General features: G+C 47.5%; 1 protein-coding gene across 1 annotated transcript in view; it reads left to right on the top strand.

Annotated features, from left to right (window-relative positions):
- LOC139262794 (protein Daple-like) overlaps positions 1 to 22,445 on the top strand; it is a 273,729-nt gene that overhangs the window by 169,446 nt on the left and 81,838 nt on the right. The window contains exons 10-13 of the mRNA XM_070877946.1: positions 3,955 to 4,139; positions 5,492 to 5,629; positions 8,357 to 9,427; positions 18,470 to 18,597. Of these exons, the coding sequence (XP_070734047.1) occupies positions 3,955 to 4,139; positions 5,492 to 5,629; positions 8,357 to 9,427; positions 18,470 to 18,597 (1,522 nt within the window). The remainder of the gene's footprint in view (positions 1 to 3,954; positions 4,140 to 5,491; positions 5,630 to 8,356; positions 9,428 to 18,469; positions 18,598 to 22,445) is intronic.

Raw genomic sequence — 22,445 nt, 5'->3', positions numbered from 1 at the left:
ATATCGACCTGCAGCTATGCTTTCTGATAAAAGAAAATTCATTAGAGCTCAGCCGACATGAACAGCCCCATAATGGACAAACATCTTTTGTTCCATCATTGAACAACTGTTTGTAGATTGGGAAACTTTCCCTTCAGCAATCCGCATTAACAAGCTCCTTGTCGGAGCTCAGATCCCGAGGAGAGGATTTGGGTGTTTTTGTAGGTCTGAAAGCAACTGAACTCTTCAAATCTACGACAAAAAGCTCTTCAGAATATAACGAGCTGGTTCCTTTTCCTTTCAAAGCTCCATCCCAAAATAGCCTTGTTGTCCACACTTTGAGGGTCCCTACCTTACGGGCGAATGTATAGATGAAAGGAATTTTCATGAGGTTACTGAAGCTGAATTGTCGAAGTCGTCCCTTGAGCTTTGAGTGTGTTTGAATTGTGAAGGCGCTGGGGTTTTAATCCTGCGGTAAAATATTCGCCAACATCTGTTGAGGAGTGGGCCGAGACCAGGATTCTTTTTTAACGCTGTGTTGTGATCTGGAACGCACATAGAAACTATGAACAATGGCAGAAAGGCAAAGAGCATCCGGCCCAACCAGTCTGCCTCACAACAGTGACACCCCCTTATACTGAAACATTCTACACTCCACCCCAACTGGAGCCATGTGATCTCCTGGAAGAGGCAAAAAAACAGATTAAAATCCAGACCAATTGGGGGGGAAAAAATCTAGGAAAATTCCTCTCCGACCCATCCAGGTGATTGAAACTCGTCCAGGAGATCACCCTGGCTGTATTCGATTCCCTGCAATACTTACCATCGTATCTGCGCCGGCCAACATGAGGTTATCCAGTCTAATCCCACTTGCCAGCTCTAGGTCCGTAACCCTGCAGGTTATGGCATTTCAAGTGCCCATCCAGGCACCTTTTAAATGTGGTGAGGGTTTCTACATCCGCCACCCTTTCAAGCAGCGAGTTCCAGACCCCCACAACCCTCTGCGTGAAGAAGCCTCCCCTGAAATCCCCTCTAAACCTTCCACCAAGGGAATTGGATATACATTTGAAAAGGAAAAGTTTGCAGGGCCAAAAGTATAGATTTCACCTGCTGTCTCCCTTGGTTGTGGGAATGCTGTTTTCCTGTGATGAAGATAATTTCAGACCATTGTAAGATGGGCCTTGACTCAAACACGAGTCTGAATGTTGAGGTGAGGTTGCTTTGGGGAGGTGTCTGTATTGGAAAGTGCGACATTTTGGCTTTTTGCATCCAGTGACAAAATAGTACTTGTATTCGGCTGCACATCCTCAGCTTTCCTCATTTTGTCCCAATAACCTTACAGAATAATACCGCGCAGAAGGAGGCCATATTCGGCCCACTGTGCCTGTACCGGCTCTTTGGTCGCGGGATCCACTTAGTCCCACCCCACCTGCTCTTTCCTCATAGCCCTGCAAATTTTTCCTTTTCGAATATATATCCAATTCCCCTGTGAAAGTTCAGTTGAATCTGCTTCCATCGCCCTTCCAGATGTGCGTCCCAGATCACATTTCGCTGCGTAAAAAAAAAAAATGTCCTTGTCTCGGCCGGCTTCTTTCGCCAATTATCTTGAGGTGCTTTCCGCTTTTCCTTCAAAGTTCTATCCTTTTTATTCCCTACTTTTGGGTTTCACTCCAGAACAGTTGTCATTAAAGAGTTGACCACCTTTTTCTGCACATTCTTTTAACCTGTAACGAGTTGCCACTCGATGGCTTAAGAACACAAAAATTAGGAGCAAGAGTACGCCATTCAATAAGAGCATGGCTGATCTTCTACCTCAACTCCACTTTCTCTTCCAATCCCCATATCCCCTTGATTGCCTTAGTATCCAAACATCTATTGATCTCTGTCTTGAATATACTCATCGACTGAGCATCCACAGCTCTCTGGGGCAGAGAATTCCAAAGATTCACCACCCTCTGAGTGAAGAAATTTCTCGCCATCTCGGACTTAAATGGCCGAACCCTTATCCTGAGACTGTGACCCCTGGTTCTCGACTCCCCAGCCTGGGGAAACATCCTCCCAGCAACTACCCTCTCAAGCCTCTGATGAATTTTCTACATCAGCAAGCGGGCTTCTCCCTCCAGACATTGTTTGCAAGCTGCACCCCACAGATGACTGACTGGTTAACCTGCTTTTTTTTTTTGGGGTGGTGTTGCATGAGCGAGAAATGATCAGAATACCCATCGGACCAGACATCCACCTGAATCAAGCTTAACATTTCCGCTTGAAATCATAGTTAGTGATCAATGAGGCATCTTCATTCCAGCTGATGCTCGATAGGCATGTGCCAGTTTCGTGTTGAAATAAAGATGGAATTGATTCACACTCCTGTTAAACCTGTAGTGGAAAATCCATCCTCACTTTGTGTGACCAAAGCAACATTTGAAGCCATGCAGGTTTCCCCCAAAACTTTTACGGAGCTGCATTAGAGTTTTGGAAACCACCCCCCAACCCCCCCTAAAAAAATAAAAAAAAATGCCTTTTAGCTTGGGTTGAGGGGTTTTGTTCTGCGGTCACAGAATGGGAATTGTGACACTTTTATATTTGGTGTCTGTGGTGGACATTGATCGCTTCAAAGTCCCGTTCCGGCCCAGTTTCTCTCAGCTATAACAGCTCATTCCGACTGTAATGGTACAGTCTTCGGTGCACCATTTCCGTGGCTGTAATATCCTTGCGGTGTCAGCCGTGGCTCGGTGGGTAGCATGCTCTCCTCTGAGTTCAAGCCCCACTCCAGAGATTTGACTCTACAATCCAGGCTGACACTCCCAGTGCGTATTGAGGGAGCGCTGCTGCACTTCACGACTGTTCTGGTCCACCCGAGAGAGAGATTGAAGTGTCATTGATCGGGAATCGGTCCTTGGTGGGACGTGCGGAGCTGGAGTTACGACCGCTCATTGATTACTGCACTTAATGCTCCACCTACACATTAGAAAACTTTGGGGCCCGAAATTGCCCCTTTGCACAGGGCCAGTTAGAGCGGCGATGAGGGTTTTTGCCCAGACGCTGTGCACTGAGTGCTCCCCCAAGGAATTGCCCCTGGGGCTCTGCCGGCAAAAAGGGGGTTTGCGCTGCACCACGGTGATGACGTCATCACTGTGCGCACCGACCTCTTACCGCCCCACTTGGGACGGGTAGGTGTGGCACCCCGGGTGTCCTTAAAGGGGGCGCCACGGCAGCGGTCGCTATCGTTTTTGCGTCGGCCGACTTTTCAACCGGCCCGACAACGGCGGCCGCTGGATCGGGTTGGCAGCCCGCACACCCCGCTTGGGTTCCAGACTGCTGGCCTGGCCCACACCCTCCCGAGTGGCCCACTGGGCGGACTGAAGGCGCTGCTCAGATCGCAGCGGCCTTCCCCTTTAAGAGAAGGCGAAGGGTGTTGCAGCACGGGAGCGCCGACGGAAGGCCAGCTTACCGCACCCACCATTTTCTGGGCAATTCCTTATGCGCTTCAAATCCAGCTCGAGGCAATTTCAGCCGCTTTATATCAACAGATTATAGAATCATAGACCAGAACACACACTGATAGTTTTGATGTACTTCTGTTCCATTGATCTGGGAGGTAGAATGTCTCCTTCTAACTGTCTTTCTCTGCCTTTTCCTTAGAATCATAGGAGGAGGCCATTCAGCTCATGGTGCAACCAATTAGTCCCATAGCCCTGCAAATCTTTCCACTTCAAGTATTTATCCAATTCCCTTTTGAAAGTTACTATTGAATCTGCTTCCTCAACCCTTTCAGGCAGTGCGTTCCAGATCGTAACCACTCGCAGCATAAATACATTTATCATCTCCCCTCTGGTTCTTATGCCAATTGTCTTAAATCTGTGTCCTCTGCTTACTGACCCTCCTGCCACTGGAAACCGTTTCTCTTTATTTACTCTGTCAAAACCTTTCATGATTTTGAACGCCTCGACTAATATTCTATCTTTTTTTTTGCAGCTAGTCGCAAGTCATTCGTGCTGGAGATGAATGAGTCGGCCTCGAGTCGGATCCTGAAGCTGGAGAAGGAGAACCAGAGTTTGCAACACACTGTTCAGGAGCTGCAGCAAACCTTGCAGTCGGTGGAGGAAAGCAATGTCAGAATTATGGAGCTGGAGAAAGAGAGCGAGCTTCTAAACATGAAGGTGTGAAATGGGAATCTGGACGTTATGGCTATTGTGCCGTCTCGGAAGCCTTGCGTACACCAATCATTATTCAGCCAAGAAATCCAACATGCATTCGTTTTACTTTGCGGAGCACCTCCGTTCAGTCCGTAAGCGTGACCCCGAGCTTCCGGTCGCCTGTCACTTTAGTTCCCCCACTCCACTCCCACTCTGACCACTCTACCCTCGGACTCCTGCACTGTTCCAACGCAAGCTCGAGGAACAACACCTCACCTTTCGTTTAGGCACTTTACAGCCTTCTGGACTCGACATCGAGTTCAACAATTTCAGACCATAATCTCTGCCCATATTTAGCCCTTATGTATTTTTTCGCTCTTTGTCTCCAATGGCAGCTGGTCATTATCCCACCATTCACACCCTATCTAGACTAACCTTTTTCTAACTCCTGCCATTACCATTTCAATTCGGCCCATCATCCCTTTTGTCTCTCTAATCTCTCCTGCCTTCCACTCTATCACAGACCTTCCCTTTTGTTCTTTCTTCCCCTCCCCCTTTCAGTGCTTGTTAAGAATCCGTTCTTTCCGAACACTCTCCAGTTCTCATGAAGGGTCATCGACCCGAAATGTTAACTCTGCTTCCTCTCCACAGGTGTTGCCTGACCCGCTGAGATTTCCATTTTTATTTCACATTCCAGCATCCGCAGTATTTTGCTTCTGTATACATTAATTTCAAGTCATCTGAAGGCAAAAGAATGCTCTCATCTGCACCCTCCCCCCCACCCCCCCCAAAACCCAGAAGAGATTGCGTTAAGGCAAATTAAATTGTAAATACTCTATTGTAGCAATAGGCCAGAGGGACCTCTTGTCCTTTCATTCTCCGCCGTGGTTCAGTTGGTAGAACTCTCACCTCAGTCAGAAGTCGTAAGTTCAAGTCCCACAGAGGCTTGAGCACAAAATGCTAGTGTCTGTACTGAGGGAGAGCTGCACTGTCGGAGATGCCATCTTTTGAATGAACTGTTGAACCGAAGCCCCCGACTGCTCTCTCGGATGGATGTAAAAGATCGCGCAGCGTGATTTGAAGAGAAGCAGGGGAGTTCTCTTCCCCCCCACTGGTGTCCTGGGCCAATATTTATTTCTCAACCAGCATCACGCACCGAGGTGTTCTAATCATTATCACATTGCTGTGTGTGGGAGCTTGCTGTGCACAAATTGGATGCCACGTTTCCTACATTACAACAGTGGCTACACTTGAAAAGCACTTTATTGGCTGTAAAGTGCTTTGGGGCACCCTGAGGTTGTGAAAGGCGCTATAGAAATTCAAGTCCTTTCTTCCATGTTGACCAAATCCTACTCTGATCTCTACCTTGTTTTCAGGTGAAGGAACTTCAGTCTGAACTTGATCAGGAGAAGCAGAGTAACCAAGACATGGGCAGCCTGAGCGAGGAGCTTTTGCAAGACAAAACCCAGTTGAAGAAAAGCATGGAGACTCTCCGAGCAGAAACAGAGACACAGGTAAAACTGGGCCGCCCCATAAGTGCTGCGCTGACGTAACGACCCATTAAAGTCACAGTTATACCGGCAGCTGCACGCTACTGTAAATTGTTTTTGGCTTCTGCTTCCCATATTGCACCCTCCGTAAACTTGAGTTCATCCAAAGCTCTGCTGCCCCATCACCCATCACCCCTCTGCTCACTGAGCTACATTGGCTCCCGGTCCGGCAGCACCTCGATTTAAAAAAAAAAAAAAAATTAAAACATTTCACATCCCTGTTTATAAGTCCCTCCATGTCCTCGCCCCTCCCTATCTCCAACCTCCTCAACCCTTTGAGATCTTTGTGCTTCTCCAATTCTCGCATCGCACATCCCCAATTTTAATTGCGTTACCGTTGGCGGTCGTGTCTTCAACTGTCTGGGCCCGAAGCTCTGAAATTCCCTCCCTAAACCTCTCTGCCTCTACCTTCCTCTCCTTTAAGAAGCTCCTTTGGACAAGCTTTTGGACATATGTCCTAATATCTCTTGGTATCAAATTTGGTTTGCTAATGCGTCTTGTGATGCGCTTTGGGACGTTGATAGTATAACTCTGGAGTCAAGAGCTGAACTGAATTGAGTAGAACAGTGCACACGGCTTGGGATCGGCACCATGGTGTCAAGCTTCCTGGGCATTTTATGAATGTCCCTTCTGCCTCTTGGCTGTATGGTCCTACACAAACAGTCTCGAGCTAGTTTCCAACAGGGCACAGGTTCCACAGCACCTAGGTGACACTAATTTGGCCAATCTTACGCGGGAGAAGCCACAAGAATGCTGGTGTGTGCAATGGTGCAGTCTGGAATATACTTCCCAGGTTGGAGTTAAATCACATTGACGAGCAGCGTAGAGGGACATTTAATCGAAGTGCCCTGCACATGAGGTGGGAGCACGGCCCACAAGCACTCAGTGCCTGAAATGGGAAAAATGATCCGTCTCCTTGCTGCGTGGTGAATCTCGAGGCGAGCAAAGACATGATGAGATTATGTTTGCACTAAGTAGCTCTCTTCTATACCCTGACGCATTTGGGGACCAAACTGCCCTGACCAGATTTTGCTGCAAGTCAACATTTTATTCTACACTGCCACAAAATCTGAGACTTACTATTGGTACACAGCCAGAATCTGACAAAGGGTTGACACAGAAGTAATGTGTGTCAACTTTTGAACGCCCCTGGTTTTTCCGTAATAGATATTTGACTCGTAAAAACTGGCTCTTATTGATTGAGACTCCAGACCCATTTCCTCCACTGTCCGTTCTTGTATGTGTAACCTGTCCCACAACCTACTCCCCTGTTTTTCTAACTGGTCATTAGAAGAGGTGCAAGAATAGTGTGGGCTGAGTCACCTTGGCGTACTTCTGTTCCATTGCTCAGAAAGGCACAGTGTCGCCATCTCTGACTGTCTTTCTCTTTGCCCTCCCCTTAGAATCTTACAGCACAGAAAGAGGCCATTTGGCCTGTCTCACCTGTGCTGGCTGTTTGAAAGGGCTGTCTAAAATAATCTCTCTTCCCTGGCTTTTTCCCCAAGACGCAGCAAATTAGTCCTCTTCAATTACATGTCCAATTGCTTTTTGACAGTTCCAAAGAAATCCGATTTCACCACCCTTTCATAGACTCATAGAAAATAGGAGCAGTAGTGGGCCATTCGGCCCCTCGAGTCTGCACCGCCATTCAATATGATCATGGCCGATCCTCTATCTCAACACCATATTCCCGCTTTTTCCCCATACCCCTTGATGCCTTTTGTGTCTAGAAATCTATCTATCTCCCTCTTAAATATATTCAGTGACTCGGCCTCCACAGCCTTCTGTGGTAGAGAATTCCACAGGTTCACCACCCTCTGAGTGAAAAAAATTCTCTTCATCTCAGTCCTAAATTTCCTACCCCGTATCCTGAGACTGTGACCCCTTGTTTTAGACTTCCCAGCCAGGGGAAACATCCTCCCCGTATCTAGTCTATCCGACCCCGTCAGAATTTTATATGTTTTAATGAGATCCCCTCTCATTCTTCTAAGCTCTAGTGAATACAAGCCTAGTCGACCCAATCTCTCCTCACATGATAGTCCTGCCATCCCAGGAGTCAGTCTGGTGAACCTTCACTGCACTCCCTCTAAGGCAAGTATATCCTTTCTTGGGTAAGGAGACCAAAACTGCACACAGTACTCCAGGTGCAGTCTCACCAAGGCCCTGTATAACGGTAGTAAGACATCCTTGCTCCTATACTAAAATCCTCTTGCAATGAAGGCCAACGTACCGTTTGCTTTCAATGACTGGTGTACAAGGACACCCAGGTCCCTCTGTACATCAACACTTCCCAAGCCATCACCATTTAAATAATACTTTGTCCTTATGTTTTTCCTACCAAAGTGGATGACTTCACATTTATCCACGTTGTACTGCATCTGCCATGTGTTTGCCCACTCCCTCAACCTATCTAAATCGCCTTGCAACGTCTTTTCATCCTCCTCACAACTCACAATCCCACCTAGTTTTGGGTCATCAGCAAACTTGGAAATATTACATTTGTTCCCTCATCCAAATCATTTATATATATATTTCAGGTTGTGTGTTCCAGACCTTAACTCCCTGTGTGAGTTGGCAACATGCTTTGAGCTGCGAAGTGTCTGAACTCCCTGAAACTTGACTCTTGGTGCTTCAATTTTCATCTAGGCAGTGCGGCTGTTTCTGATCCTTTCTCTCATCCTTCGTACACAGGTGAAGGAGCTGGAGCAGGAGAACGAACACTTGAACCAGACAATCTCTTCGCTTAGAGAACGTTCTCAAATCAGCGCAGAGGCGAGAGTGAAGGACGTAGAGAAGGAGAACAAAATCCTTCATGAGACCATCACGGAGACGAGTGGCAAGCTGGCCAAGCTGGAGTTTGAGAAGAAACTAGCTCACAAGGAACTTCTGCAGTACAGGGAGAAGGAAGACAAGGCAGAAGAGCTGGAGAAAGACGTCCACAAGCTCGAGCAAGAGAACGAGCAACTTCAGAAGCGGGTGGCCTCGTTGAAGATCACATGCGAGAATGTCGGGGCCCTTGAGCAGGAGACTGCTAACCTCGAGCTGGAGAACAGCAAACTGAAGAAATCTCTCAGCAGCTTGCAAAACCTGTCCATCAAGCTGGAGGCCGTGGAGAAGGACAACAAGCAGTTGGACGAGGAGAACCTGGAGCTGAGGAGGATGGTGGAGACGCTGAAGTTCACGAGAACCAAACTAATCAAAGTGGAGATGGAGAACCGGGAACTGGAAAAGGAGAAAGAGGAACTGAGGAAGAAGGTGGAGCTGTTGAGGGCCTTGACTCGCAAATCTGAACGATTGGAAATTAGCTACCAAAGTCTGGATTCGGAAAACCAGAGGCTTCAGCAGGCCCTGGATAACAGCAACACCAAGATCCAACAACTCGAGAAGGAGGTGCAGGACACCGAGAACGAGAATCACGTGCTCCAGAAGAACCTGAAGGAGCTGAAGATCTCCAGCAAGAGGCTGGAGAAACTCGACAAGGACAGCAAGGTGTTGGAGCACGAAGCGGCTCAACTTGAGAAGGACAAGAGGACGCTGGACAAGGAGAACAAGCGACTGTGGCAGCAGGTGGAACTGAAGGATGCAATCTTGGATGAGAATAGTCTAAAGCTGTCAAGCCTGGAGAAGGAAAAGAGAACGTTGGAAAAGGAAGTGGGCAAATACAAGGAGACCACAAACAAGGTGAAGGAGCTGGAAGTTGACAACAAGGAACTGTTGAAGCAGGCTACAATTAACAAGAGGACACTAGCGACACTAAGAGAGGTAGGTGATGTGGAAACGTGCCTTATTGATGTCAAAATGCCTCCTGCAATTTGTTTTAACCTCTTACACAGCAGAAAATATGAGCACCTTGTATGTACCCTCAAATGCCAAGCCTTGCCTCCTCTTGTCTTTGGTTTCCCGATTTAGCCAATCCGGTACTGAACTGTGATCCCGGGTCTCGGAATCTGCCAATTTTAGTCGGTTAGGAATACCATGCAAAGTTCCCACTCCCGCTCACTGCCCAGTCCCCTGCCGCTGGAAAGTGCAGGTGCACAATAAGGAAAAGGACCAGGTTAGAGTGTGATTTATTTTTGAATAGCCTGCCAATGCCGCTCCAGACTCTCTACCTGAAGGAGGAGAGGAGGTTACCAGTGTTGGCTAGACTCGGTGCTTTCGGTACAGCGGAGCAGGGCATAGGAAAGAGGGAGAGGGGGAAAATCTCTAATTTGAGCATCAATAGGTCAAAATGAGATAGTCCGGAAGAAGTAGGAGCAGGAGACCAACGGCCCCTCGAGCCTGCTCCGCCATTCAGTAAGATCATGGCTAATCATCGACCTCAACTCCACTTTCCCGCCCGATTTCCATATCCCTAGATTCCAAAAATCTGTCTATCTCAGCCTTGAATATATTTAGAGATTCAGCATCCACAGCCCTCTGGGGCAGAAAATTCCAAAGATTCACCACCCTCTGAGAGAAGAAATTCCTCCTCATCTCTGTCTTAAATGGCCAACACCTAAATGGGCCTACTCCAATAATCGTTATATCTAAAGCACTTAAATCTTTCCCTTTTGGAGACTGTATGACAGCGGTGCAAGTGAGGGAAAGAATTGCGAGAGAGGAGGAGGGAGAAAGTATCTGGTTTGGAATACTTGACTTTGACACTGGTTGGCATGGTGAATTACACTGGCAAGCAGTACTGACTGGAATTATATGACATAAGAACATAAGAAATAGGCCTACGGCCCTTCGGGCCTGCTCTGCAATTCAATAAGATCATGGCTGATCCGATCATGGACTCGGGTCCACTTCCCTGCCCGCTCCCCATTAACCCCTTTACTCCCTTATCGGTTAAGAAACTGTCTATTTCTGTCTTAAATTTTTTCAATGTCCCGGCTTCCACAGCTCTCTCATGCAGCGAATTCCACAGATTTACAACCCTCAGAGAAGAAATTTCTCCTCGTCTCTGTTTTAAATGGGCGGCCCCTTATTCTAAGATCGTGCCCCCTAGTTCTAGTCTCCCCCATCAGTGGAAACATCCTCTCTGCATCCACCTTGTCAAGCCCCCTCATAATCTTATACGTTTCGATAAGATCACCTCTCATTCTTCTGAATTCCAATGAGTAGAGGCCCAACCTACTCAACCTTTCCTCATAAGTCAACCCCTTATTCTAATGTTTAACTCTACGGCCTTGCTGTTTGGGTGTAGGAGGGAAGTGTGGGGAGAGTCACTGTTCTCTCCTGTCCAGGGATTGGTGCCGATGCTCAGAGTGTTTGCACTTTACATTAACGTCTTGTATTCAGAAGCTGAAATTGGTGAAATTCTCAGAAAACACTAAATATCGGATGACGGGGGGGGGGGGGGGGGGGGGGGTAGGGGGAGGGAGGGAGGGAGGGAGGGAGGGAGAGGGCAGTGCAGTTGGCATTGATGAGTCAGCTGAACAGGAGCAGATCAAATTCAATACAGGTAAGTGTAAAGTGTCGCCTATTCGAAGGAAAAATGGGCATCATACTCCACGAATGATGTGGACATAGCTAAAAAATGTGGTTCAGTGATCCAAGGGAACTTTGGTGGGCTCCAGTGTTGTAACATGTTCAGTCACTGTGGAGCAACAATGAGCAAAGTGAACAGAATGCTGAACTGCATCAGCAGAACAGCAGAGAGTGAGTGAGTGGGGACAAGGGTGTGAGAAAGCCATGCTTAAACTAGCCCGGGGCCAGACCACACCTGGAGCACAATGTCCAGTTCTGTTAACCAAAAACCATTCACGACTGGGAGCAGTGCGGCAAAGAGCCACAGGTTGCCGCTTGGTGTTGGAGGCTTGAGTACGGATATAAAAAACAAAACTGGAGATATTCCAGCGCTGTAGCTGGAAAACAGGTGACCGAGAACGAGCCTTGTGTGTACAAGATAGTAATCTGTGTAGCGAAGGTGACTCCAGAGCACGACAGGGTAAACTGCAACAGTTGCACTGGAGCGCCAAGGTTTGGACTGGTGTATGAAAAGCATCTTAGAATCATAGAATGGTTACCGCATGGAACATAAGAAATCGGGGCAGGATTAAGCCATTTTGGCCCATTGAGCCTGCTCCGCCATTCAATAAGATCATGGCTGATCTGATCTTGGGCTCTGCTCCACTTCCCCGCCCGCTCCCCATAACCCTTTATTCCCTTATCGCTCAAAAATTTGTCTATCTCCGCCTTAAATATATTCAAAGACCCAGCCTCCATAGCTCTCTGGGGTAGAGAATTCCACAGATTTACAACCCTCTCAGTTTTAAATGGCCATTCGGCCTGTTGAGCTCATGCCGGCTCTCTGCAAGAGCACTTCAGCTAGTCCCACTCCCCCCCCCCCCCCCCCCCACCCGTCTTTCCCCGTAGCCGTGCCGATTTTTTTTTTTCTTTCAGCTACTTATCCAACTTTCTTTTGAAAGTAGTATCTGAGTCTACCTCCAGCACCCTCTCAGGTAGTGAATTCCAGATCCTAACCACTCACTGCGTAAAAAAGATTTTTCTTACGTCGCCTTTGGTTCTTTTTCCAATCACCTTAAATCTGTGTCCTCTGGTTCTCGACCCTTCCGCCAATGGGAACAGGTTCTCTCTATCGACTCTGTCCAGACCCCTCATGATTTTGAACACCTCGATCAAATCTCCTCTCAACCTTCTCTGCTCCAAGGAGAACAGCCCCAGCTTCTCCAGTCTATCCACGTAACTGAGGTCCCTCGTCCCTGGAACCATTCCTGTAAATCTTTTCTGCACCCTCTCTAAGGCCTTCACATCCTTCCTAAAGTGTGGTTCCCAGACTTGGACACAATACTCCAGTTGAGGACAAACCAGTGTTTTATACAAGTTCATCATCATTTCCACACTTTTGTGCTCTGTACCTTTATTTATGAAGCCCAGGATCCCGTATACTTTTTTTAGACCCCTTTCTCAACGTGCCCTGCTACTTTCAATGATTTATGCACATATACCCCCAGGTGTCTCTGTTCATGCACCCAATTTAGGATTGTATCCTTTAGTTTATAATTGCCTCTCATTCTTTCTACCAATGTATCACTTTGCACTTTTCTGCGTTAAATTTCATTTGCCTCGATTCCATCCATTCCACTAACCTGACTATGTCCTCTTGCAGTCTATCACTGCCCTCCTCACTGTTCGCAATACTTCCAAGTTTTGTGTCATCTTCAAATTTTGAAATTGTGCCCCGCACGCCCACATCCAATTCATTAATATATATCAAGAAAATCAGAGAGTGGGTGAAGCATGGACTGAATGTCCAAGTCAGGTTGCTGAGGTATAGAAACATAGAAAATAGGTGCAGGAGTAGGCCATTCGGCCCTTCGAGCCTGCACCGCCATTCAATAAGATCATGGCTGATCATTCACCTCAGTACCCCTTTCCTGCTTTCTCTCCATACCCCTTGATCCCTTTAGTCGTAAGGGCCATATCTAACTCCCTCTTGAATATATCCAACGAACTGGCATCAACAACTCACTGCGGCAGGGAATTCCACAGGTTAACAACTCTCTGAGTGAAGAAGTTTCTCCTCATCTCAGTCCTAAATGGCTTACCCCTTATCCTTAGACGATGTCCCCTGGTTCTGGACTTCCCCAACATCGCGAACATTCTTCCTGCATCTAACCTGTCCAGTCACGTCAGAATTTTATATGTTACTATGAGAACTCCTCTCATCCTTCTAAACTCCAGTGAATAAAGGCCCAGTCGATCCAGTCTCTCCTCATATGTCAGTCCTGCCATCCCGGGAATCAGTCTGGTGAACCTTCGCTGCACTCCCTCAATAACAAGAACGTCCTTCCTCAGAATAGGAGACCAAAACTAAACACAATATTCCAGGTGAGGCCTCACTAAGGCCCTGTACAACTGCAGTAAGACTCTCATCCCCTAGCTATGAAGGCCAACATACCATTTGTCTTCTTCACTGCCTACTGTACCTGTATGCCAACTTTCAATGACTGTCGTACCATGACACCCAGGTCACGCTGCATTTCCCCTTTTCCTAATCTGCCGCCATTCAGATAATATTCTGCCTTCGTACTTTTGCCACCAAAGTGGATAACCTCACATTTATCCACATTATATTACGCGTTTGCCCACTCACCTAACCTGTCCAAGTGACCCTGCAGCCTCTTAGCGTCCTCACAGCTCACACTGCCACCCAGCTTAGTGTCATCTGCAAACTTGGAGATATTACACTCAATTCCCTCATCCAAATCATTAATGTATATTGTAAATAGCTGGGGTCCCAGCACTGAGCCCTGCGGTACCCCACTAGTCACTGCCTGCCATTCTGAAAAGGACCCATTTATCCCGACTCTCTGCTTCCTGTCTGCCAACCAGTTCTCTATCCATGTCAGTACATTACCCCCAATACCATGTGGTTTAATTTTGCACACAAATCTCTTGTGTGGGACCTTGTCAAAAGCCTTTTGAATGTCCAAATACACCATATCCACTGGTTCTCCCTTGTCCACTCTACCAGTTACATCCTCAAAAAATTCTAGAAGATTTCGCAAGCAGGATTTCTCTTTCATAAATCCATGCTGACTTGGGCCGATCCCATCACTGCTTTCCAAATGTGCTGCTATTTCATCTTTAATAATTGATTCTAACATTTTCCCCACTACTGATGTCAAGCTAACCATTTTCTCTCTCCCTCCTTTCTTAAAAAGTGGTGTTACATTAGCTACCCTCCAGTCCATAGGAACCGATCCAGAGTCAATAGACTGTGATCACCAATGCATCCACTGTTTCTAGGGCTACTTCCTTGAGTACTCTGGGATGCAGACTATCAGACCCTGGTAATGTATCGGCCTTCAATCCCGTCAATTTCCCTAACACCATTTCCCGCCTAATAAGGATTTCCTTCAGTTCCTCCTTCTCACTAGACCCTCGGCCCCCTAGTATTTCCGGAAGGTTATTTGTGTCTTCCTTCGTGAAAACAGAACCAAAGTACTTGTTTAACTGGTCCGCCATTTCTTTGTTCCCCATTATAAATTCACCTGAATCTGACTGCAAGGGACCTATGTTTGTTTTCACTAATCTTTTTCTTTTCACATATCTATAGAAGCTTTTGCAGTCAGTTTTTATGTTTCCAGCAAGCTTCCTCTCATACTCTATTTTCCCCCTCCTAAATAAACCCTTTGTCCTCCTCTGCTGTATTACAAAATTCTCCCAGTCCTCAGGTTTGCTGCTTTTTCTGGCCAATTTATATGCCTCTTCCTTGGATTTAACACTATCCTTAATTTCCCTTGTTCGCCATGGTTGAGCCACCTTCCCCATTTTATTTTTTACTCCAGACCAGGATGTACAATTGTTGAAGTTCATCCATGTGATCTTTAAATGTTTGCCATTGCCTATCTACCGTCAACCCTTTAAGTATCACTCATCAGTTTATTCTAGCCAATTCACGTCTCATACCATCAAAGTTACCTTTCCTTAAGTTCAGGACTCTAGTCTCTGAATTAACTGTGTCACTCTCCATCTTAATAAAGAATTCTACCATATTATGGTCACTCTTCCCCAGGGGTCTCGCACAACAAGATTGCTAATTAGTCCTTTCTCATAACACATCACCCAGTCTAGGATGGCCAGCCCTCTAGTTGGTTCCTCGACATATTGGTCTAGAAAACCATCCCTAATCCACTCCAGGAAATCCTCCACCGCATTGCTACCAGTTTGGTTAGCCCAATCAATATGTAGATTAAAGTCACCCATGATAACTGCTGTACCTTTATTGCACGCATCCCTAATTTCTAGTTTATTGTTGGTGTAGATTGCTTTAGCTGGACATGTACTGCACAGATCCAATACTGCCACACACAACTTCCTTCTAATCACCAGTCTCGCCTGTACCTTATTAAGTGTAGATCCATGTCCCCTAGTTTAGCTTTCAGTCCAAGTTAATAGCCTACCAACATCTACATTGTCCTTCAGTATTAAAACATCTGAATTAGCTCCTCCATCGTCTCAATCAATGCAAGTCCAACTCCGTCAGTTCATAACTGAGAACACTAGGATACTAAATTCTGTTCATTCGTACCTGTGCCCTCTCCCAACTCGCCACCTTCATTTTGAAGGTGTGACTTGTGTCCAATTACACGCACTATACGGCACAGAAACAGGCCATTCGGCATTTATACTCCACTCGAGCCTCTTCCCATCTTTCCTCATCTAACTCTATATCAGCATAACCGTCTAGTCCCTCCTTCCTCAGGCTTATCCAGCCTCCCCTTAAATGCATCTATACTATTCATTCAACCACTCCTTGTGGTGGCGTGTTCCACATTCTCGCCATCCTCTGGCTAAATAAGTTTCTGCTAAATTCCCCATTTGATTTCTTGGTTTGTTATATTGATGGCCTCGTCCCCACAAATTTTATTCATGCATGAGATGTGGGCGTCTCTGGCAAAGCTGGCATTTATTGCCCATCCCGAATTGCATCTCGAAAAGCTGGTGATGAACTATCACCTTGACAACTGATTAGCTCGCTCGGCCATTTGAGAGGGCAGTTAAGAGTCAACCACATTGCTGTGGCTCTGGAGTCACATATAGGCCCAGACCGGGTAAGGACGGCAGATTTCCTTCCCTAAAGGACATTAGTGAAGCAGGTGTGTTTTTCCGACAATCTGGTAGTTTCGTGGTCACCATTACTGATTGTAGCTTTTTATTCCTGATTTATTTAATTAAGAACATAACAAATAGGAGCAGGAGTCGGCCATATGGCCCCTGGAGCCTGCTCTGCCATTTAATAAGATCATGGCTGATCTGATCATGGACTCGGCTCCATTTCTCTGCCCGCTCCCCATAACCCTTTACTCCCTTATTGCTCAAAAATCTGTCTATCTCCACCTTAAATATATTCAATAACCCAGCCTCCACAGCTCTGGCGCAGATTTACAACCATCTGAGAGAAGAAATTCCTCCTCATCTCCAATTTTAAATGGGCGGCTCATTATTCTGAGATTATGTCCGCAAGTTTTAGTTTCCCGTATGAGTGGAAATATCCTCTCTGCATCCACCTTTGCAAGCCCCCTCATTATCTTATATGTTTCGATAAGATCACCTCTCATTTTTCTGAACTCCAATGTGTATAGGCCCAACCTGTCTTCATAAGTCATCAGTATATTAACTGAAATTATATTCCCCAGCTGCCGTGGTGGGATTTGAACCCGCGTCTCTGGATCATTAGTCCAGGTCTCTGGATTACTAGTCCAGTCACATTACCACTATGCCACCATTCCCGTTATTGGAATTGGAAACACTCTCTCTTGGAAACACTCTCTGACTACTCAAAACCTTTCATAATTTTAAAAACCTCTATTAGGTCAATCCTCAAATTTCTCTTTTCAAGAGAAAAGAGACCCAGCCCTTCCATCCTTTACTGATGGGTATAACCTCACAGTTCTGGTATCATCCTTGTAAATCTTTGTTGTACCCTCTCCAGTGCCTCTCTGTCCTTTTTTATAACGTGTAACCAGCACTGCATGCAGTATTCCCAGGTACAAATGGGACCCTCTGCCTTGGATCCGCAGCATAATTAAGACCATCTATTTCCCCCTCCGTAACATCACCCGTCTCCACCCCTGCCTCCGCTGCTGAAACCCTCATCCATGCCTTTGTTACTTGTAGATTTGACTATTCCAATGCACTCTTGGCTGGCCTCCCACATTCTACCCTATGTAAACTAGAGGTGATCCAAAGCTTGACTGCCCGTGTCCTAACTCGCATCAAGTCCCTCTCACCCATCACCCCTGTGCTCGCTGACCTACATTGGCTCCTGGTTAAGCAACGCCTCGATTTAAAAATTCTCATCCTTTTTATTTTCAAATCTCTCCACGGCCTCGTCTCTCCCTATCTCTAATCTCCTCCGGCCCCACAACCCCCCGAGATGTCTGCGCTCCTCAAACTCTGCCATCTTGAGCATCCCTGATTATAAGAATATAAGAACATAAGAAATAGGAGCAGGAGTAGGCCATACTGCCCCTCGAGCCTGCTCCGCCATTTAGTACGATCATGGCTGATCCGATCATGGACTCGGGTCCACTTCCCTGCCCTCTCCTCATAACCCCTTATTCCCTTATCGGTTAAGAAACTGTCTATCTCTGTCTTAAATTTATTCAATGACCCAGCTGCCACAGCTCTCTGAGGCAACGAATTCCACAAATTTACAACCATCTGAGAGAAGAAATTCCTCCTCATCTCAGTTTGAAATGGGCGACCCCTTATTCTAAGATTATGCCCTCTAGTTCTAGTCTCCCCTATCAGTGGAAACATCCTCTCTGCATCCACCCTGTCAAGCCCCCTCATAATCTTTATACGTTGTATACGCTGTACTGCAGCACTTTGCAATTTTTCTCCATTTAAATAATAACTTGCGCTTTGATTTTTTTTCTGCCAGGGTGCATGACCTCGCACTTTCCAACATTATACTCCATCTGCCAAATTTTTGCCCACTCACTCAGCCTGTCTATGTCCTTTTGCAGGTTCAACTTCTGTTGCCGAGGCCCCAAGCTCTGCAACTCCCTCTCTAAACCTCTCTGACTCTCTACCTCTCTTTCCTCCTTCAAGATGCTCCTTAAAACCCACCTCTTTGACTGAGCTTTTGGTCACCTGCCCTAATTTCTACTTCTGTGGCTCGGTGTCAAATTGTTTATTTTGTAACACACCTGTGAAGCTCCTTGGGACATTAACGGCGCTATATCAATACAAGTTGTTGTTGTTGTTGTTGTTGGATTAGCAGTGCAGTCAATGTCGGTAAACTATTAATGTTGGCCTGGCCTAATCTGTACATCTGTATTCCAGGAACTTGTTCACGAGAAACTGAAGAACCAGCAGCGATCCAATGAGCTGGAAAAGCTCAACCAGGAGTTGGAGAAAATCGGTCTAACCAAAGAGAGACTTCTACAAGAGGAACACAACAGCGATGATAAGTAAGAAGACCCCTCTGTTGGAGTCATTTGGTTATGCAGTAGTATACTCTCCCCTCCTCTGTCCTCCACCATCTCCCACACCCCACTCTCTAAGAGCACTTCAGCTAGTCCCACTCCCCCGCCCTTTCCTCATGGCCTTGCAAATTCTTTTCTTTCCGGTACTTATCCAATTCCCTTTTGAAAGCCACGATTGAACCTGCCTCCACCACCCTTTCGGGCAGTGAATTCCGGATCACAAGCACTCTTAAATCGCCAACCCCTCATCCTGAGACTATGCCCCCTAGTTCTAGACTCTGCAGCCAGGGGAAACAGCCTCTTGGCAACTAGAGTTCTCTGGGAGATCAGCGCTGGAACGGGGGCTGGGGAAACATTGGCCATGGCTGCAGGAGATGGGGAGTGCTGGGAGAGTCCCAGTGGGCCCGTGTCCACATCTGAAGCTCTGCATTGTTGGTTGCTTATTGATTGCCTGTGAGATTGCGGGGCTGAGCGAGAGTGGAATGTCTCCACAAAGGGTTTGACACACGGCACACCCTGTACAACCCGTGGGGGCTGCACAAACGCCCACGTTTCACTCGATTGCTTTTTCAAACAACATTGTGGAGAGCTAGCAATGCTGATGGTAGTCGGGTAACTAGATAACTCAGAGGGACATTGCAAAACTAATCGGGAAAATTCTACTTCTCTCACGGGCCGGTCAGTCTTTAGTTCTTAGAGGCTGATGGCTCAGTAATTGGGTTGGAGGAGTTCAGAGCCCAACACGGAACATTAGCTAACTGAACACCACACACAAAGTAAGAACGTAGTAAAGAGTAAACGCCCCTTGGCCCGCCAGCCCACTGCTTCCATCGTTCTTTGCTCATCAGCTCACCAAGTGGACACTTTTTTTGCTACTTCAATTTTCCTTCCTCCCATCCGCCGGCCCTCCTTCCCGTCCGCCGGCCCGACCTCCATCACTCCCGACCGACCAACTCCCACCCCGTTGGCTGTGAAGCACTTTGAGACATCCCGAGGGCGTGAAAGGGGTTATATGAATGCAGGTGCTTTTACTTTTTCCTCTTTTGTGCCCCCCCTCTCTCACTGGGGGAGTCCCGGCTGCTCCCCCTCCCCCCTCTCACTGGGGGAGTCCCGGCTGCTCCCCCTCCCCCCTCTCACTGGGGGAGTCCCGGCTGCTCCCCCTCCCCCCTCTCACTGGGGGAGTCCCGGCCGCCCCCCCCTCTCACTGGGGCAGTTCCGGACCCTCACCCCCCCCTCTCTCACTGGGGGAGTCCCGGCCGCCCCCCACCTCACTGGGGGAGTCCCGGCCGCCCCCCACCTCACTGGGGGAGTCCCGTACCCCCCCCCCCTCACTGGGGCAGTCCCGGACCCCCTCTCACGGGGCAGTCCCAGGAACCCCCCTCTCTCACTGGGGCAGTCCTGGACCACCCCCCCCCCCTCACCGGGGCAGTCCCGGGACCCTCCTTGCAGCGCAGCAATAGTGAGATTATGTCACATCCTCTGCTCCTCCGAAGCCGCGAGTTGCCGGGCGAGCTGCGACCGCCCATGGGCTGGACCAGACTGACCCCGAGGCCACATGCCGCCTTGCAATCTGTGTCTGCGCTGCTCCTGGGTACAGCGCGCTGGGGGAAGGTGCTCTCTTGAGATGCCAGTGCCCTTGCTGCAGTGAAGCCCGCCATCTTCTGGCCATGTCGGGAACTGATCAAACGCAGCCTCGCCTGCAGCAGGTGGCCTGTGTGATATGAAGGAACATACTGTTTTACAAGGAGTAAACTTCTCTCTGCGCATCATGGCCGCACGCAACCAGTCAGCAAATCTGTCATGGGCCCACAGGAGCGAGATCTGTGTGCAACATTGATTGTAGTCCGAGTATTATCGGTTTGGCTAGACAGACACATTGTAATCGATGGTTTCTAACCTCCTGTGACCCTGGATCTATTCCTATTCTTTATTTATTGATGTTTTGACAATCTCTCACAAAGCATTTGAATGAGACACTGGTGGGCCCCGAGTGATGGGTGGAAACGCTGTTTGTGCTACTTCAGCACTAGACGGTTAATCGCAGAGTTGCACTTGTGGTTGTCTGTCTCAGAACCCAAGGTGGGGATCACCAACGGCCATTCGGCCTATCAAATACACACTATGGACACTTGCTCCACCCATTTATTCCACGAAGGGAATGTTTTGCAGAAATACTCGCCGATGCTGAGAGGGAATTGAGCCAAACGTTGGCATGTTCACCTGTGCTTGTATCAGCATTATCCAACTCTGGCCTGTTGTCCTCTGTTAGAACGTTGGGAGCAGGAGGAGGCCGTTCAGCCCCTGGAGCCTGCCCCGCCATCCAATTAGATCGCGGCTGAGCCACCTTTGCTCCATATCCCTTGATACCCTCGCCCAACAAAAATCGATCCATCTTGGTCTCGAAAGCTCCCAATTGACCCCCGAGCATCCACAGCCTTTTGGGAGAGAGTTCCAAAGATCTACTACCCTTTGTGTGAAATAATTCTTCCTGATTTTGCTCCTGAACAGCCTTGGCTCTAAGATTAAATCTCCTTGTTCTGGACTCTTCCCCCACCAAAGGAAATAGTTTATCTCTGTCTACTCTATCAAATCTTAAACACCTCGATCAGATCACCCATTAATCTCTGATACTCGAGGGGAATACAGGCCAAGTCAAGGGGTATGGCGAGAAAGCAGGAATGGGGTACTGAAGTTGAATGATCAGCCATGAACTCATTGAATGGCGTTGCAGGCTCGAAGGGCCGAATGGCCTACTCCGGCACCTATTTTCTATGTTTCTATGTAAGTCAATGCAACCTGTCCTAATTTAACTCTCTTGGCCCCGGTATCATTCTGGTGAATCTGTTCTGCACCCTGCCCAAAGCCAATATCTCCGTCCTGAGGGCTGATGCCCACCCAGAGCTGAACGCAGTTACTCCAGACGGGGTCTGACCAAGGCTTTGTACAACTGAAGGATCACATCCTCCCCTTGGTATTCCAGCCAGATAAAGATCAACATTACACAGGATATACAGCACAGCAACAGGTCATTCAGCCCAACCAGTCCATGCCAGCGTTTATGCTCCACTCGAGCCTCCTCCCGTCTTTTCCCATCTAACTCTATCAGCAAAACCCTCTATTCCCTTCTCTCTCATGTGCTTATCTAGCCTCCCCTTAAATGCATCCATACTATTCGCTTCAACCTCTCCCTGTGGCAGTGAGTTCCACATTCTCATCACTCTCTGGGTAAAGAAGTTTGAGTCAAGAAGTTTCTTAATATCCTATTGGATTTCTGGGTGACTGTCTTATATTGATGACCTCTAGTTTTTTTTCTCTTCCCCACAAGTAGAAACACTCTCTCTGTGTCGACTCTTTCATAACTTTAAAGACTTCTATTAGGTCACCCCTCAGCCTTTTTTCAAGAGAAAAGAGATCCAGCCTGTTTATCTTTTCCTGATATGTATACCCTCATATTTCATTCCAATGGCCCAGTTGGTAGCTTTTTGTACCGGTCCTCTGGTTTTCACTGATTTGTCTACATGGCTCCTAAATCTCTCTGCACCTCAACAGTCCAAAGTTTCCCACCATTTAATGCGCGAACCTCCACAGATAACCTCATCCCTTCCCCAGTAGACACAGATCTCAAGTCCTGGAAAGTATCAGTCAATCACCCACATCTATAATCTCCAATCCCAGGTTCACACCGATCCTTATCCAGCTCCTTTTCAACAACAACTTGTATTTATATAGCGCCTTTAACGTAGCGAAACGTCCCAAGGTGCTTCCCAGGAGTATTATGACATTTTTTTTAAAATTGACACTGAACCGCATAAATAGAAATTAGCGCAGGTGAC

The sequence above is a fragment of the Pristiophorus japonicus genome, chromosome 4 (assembly GCF_044704955.1).
Source record: "Pristiophorus japonicus isolate sPriJap1 chromosome 4, sPriJap1.hap1, whole genome shotgun sequence".
NCBI classification, from domain to species: domain Eukaryota; kingdom Metazoa; phylum Chordata; class Chondrichthyes; family Pristiophoridae; genus Pristiophorus; species Pristiophorus japonicus.
This window is presented reverse-complemented; position numbering and strand designations above follow the sequence as displayed.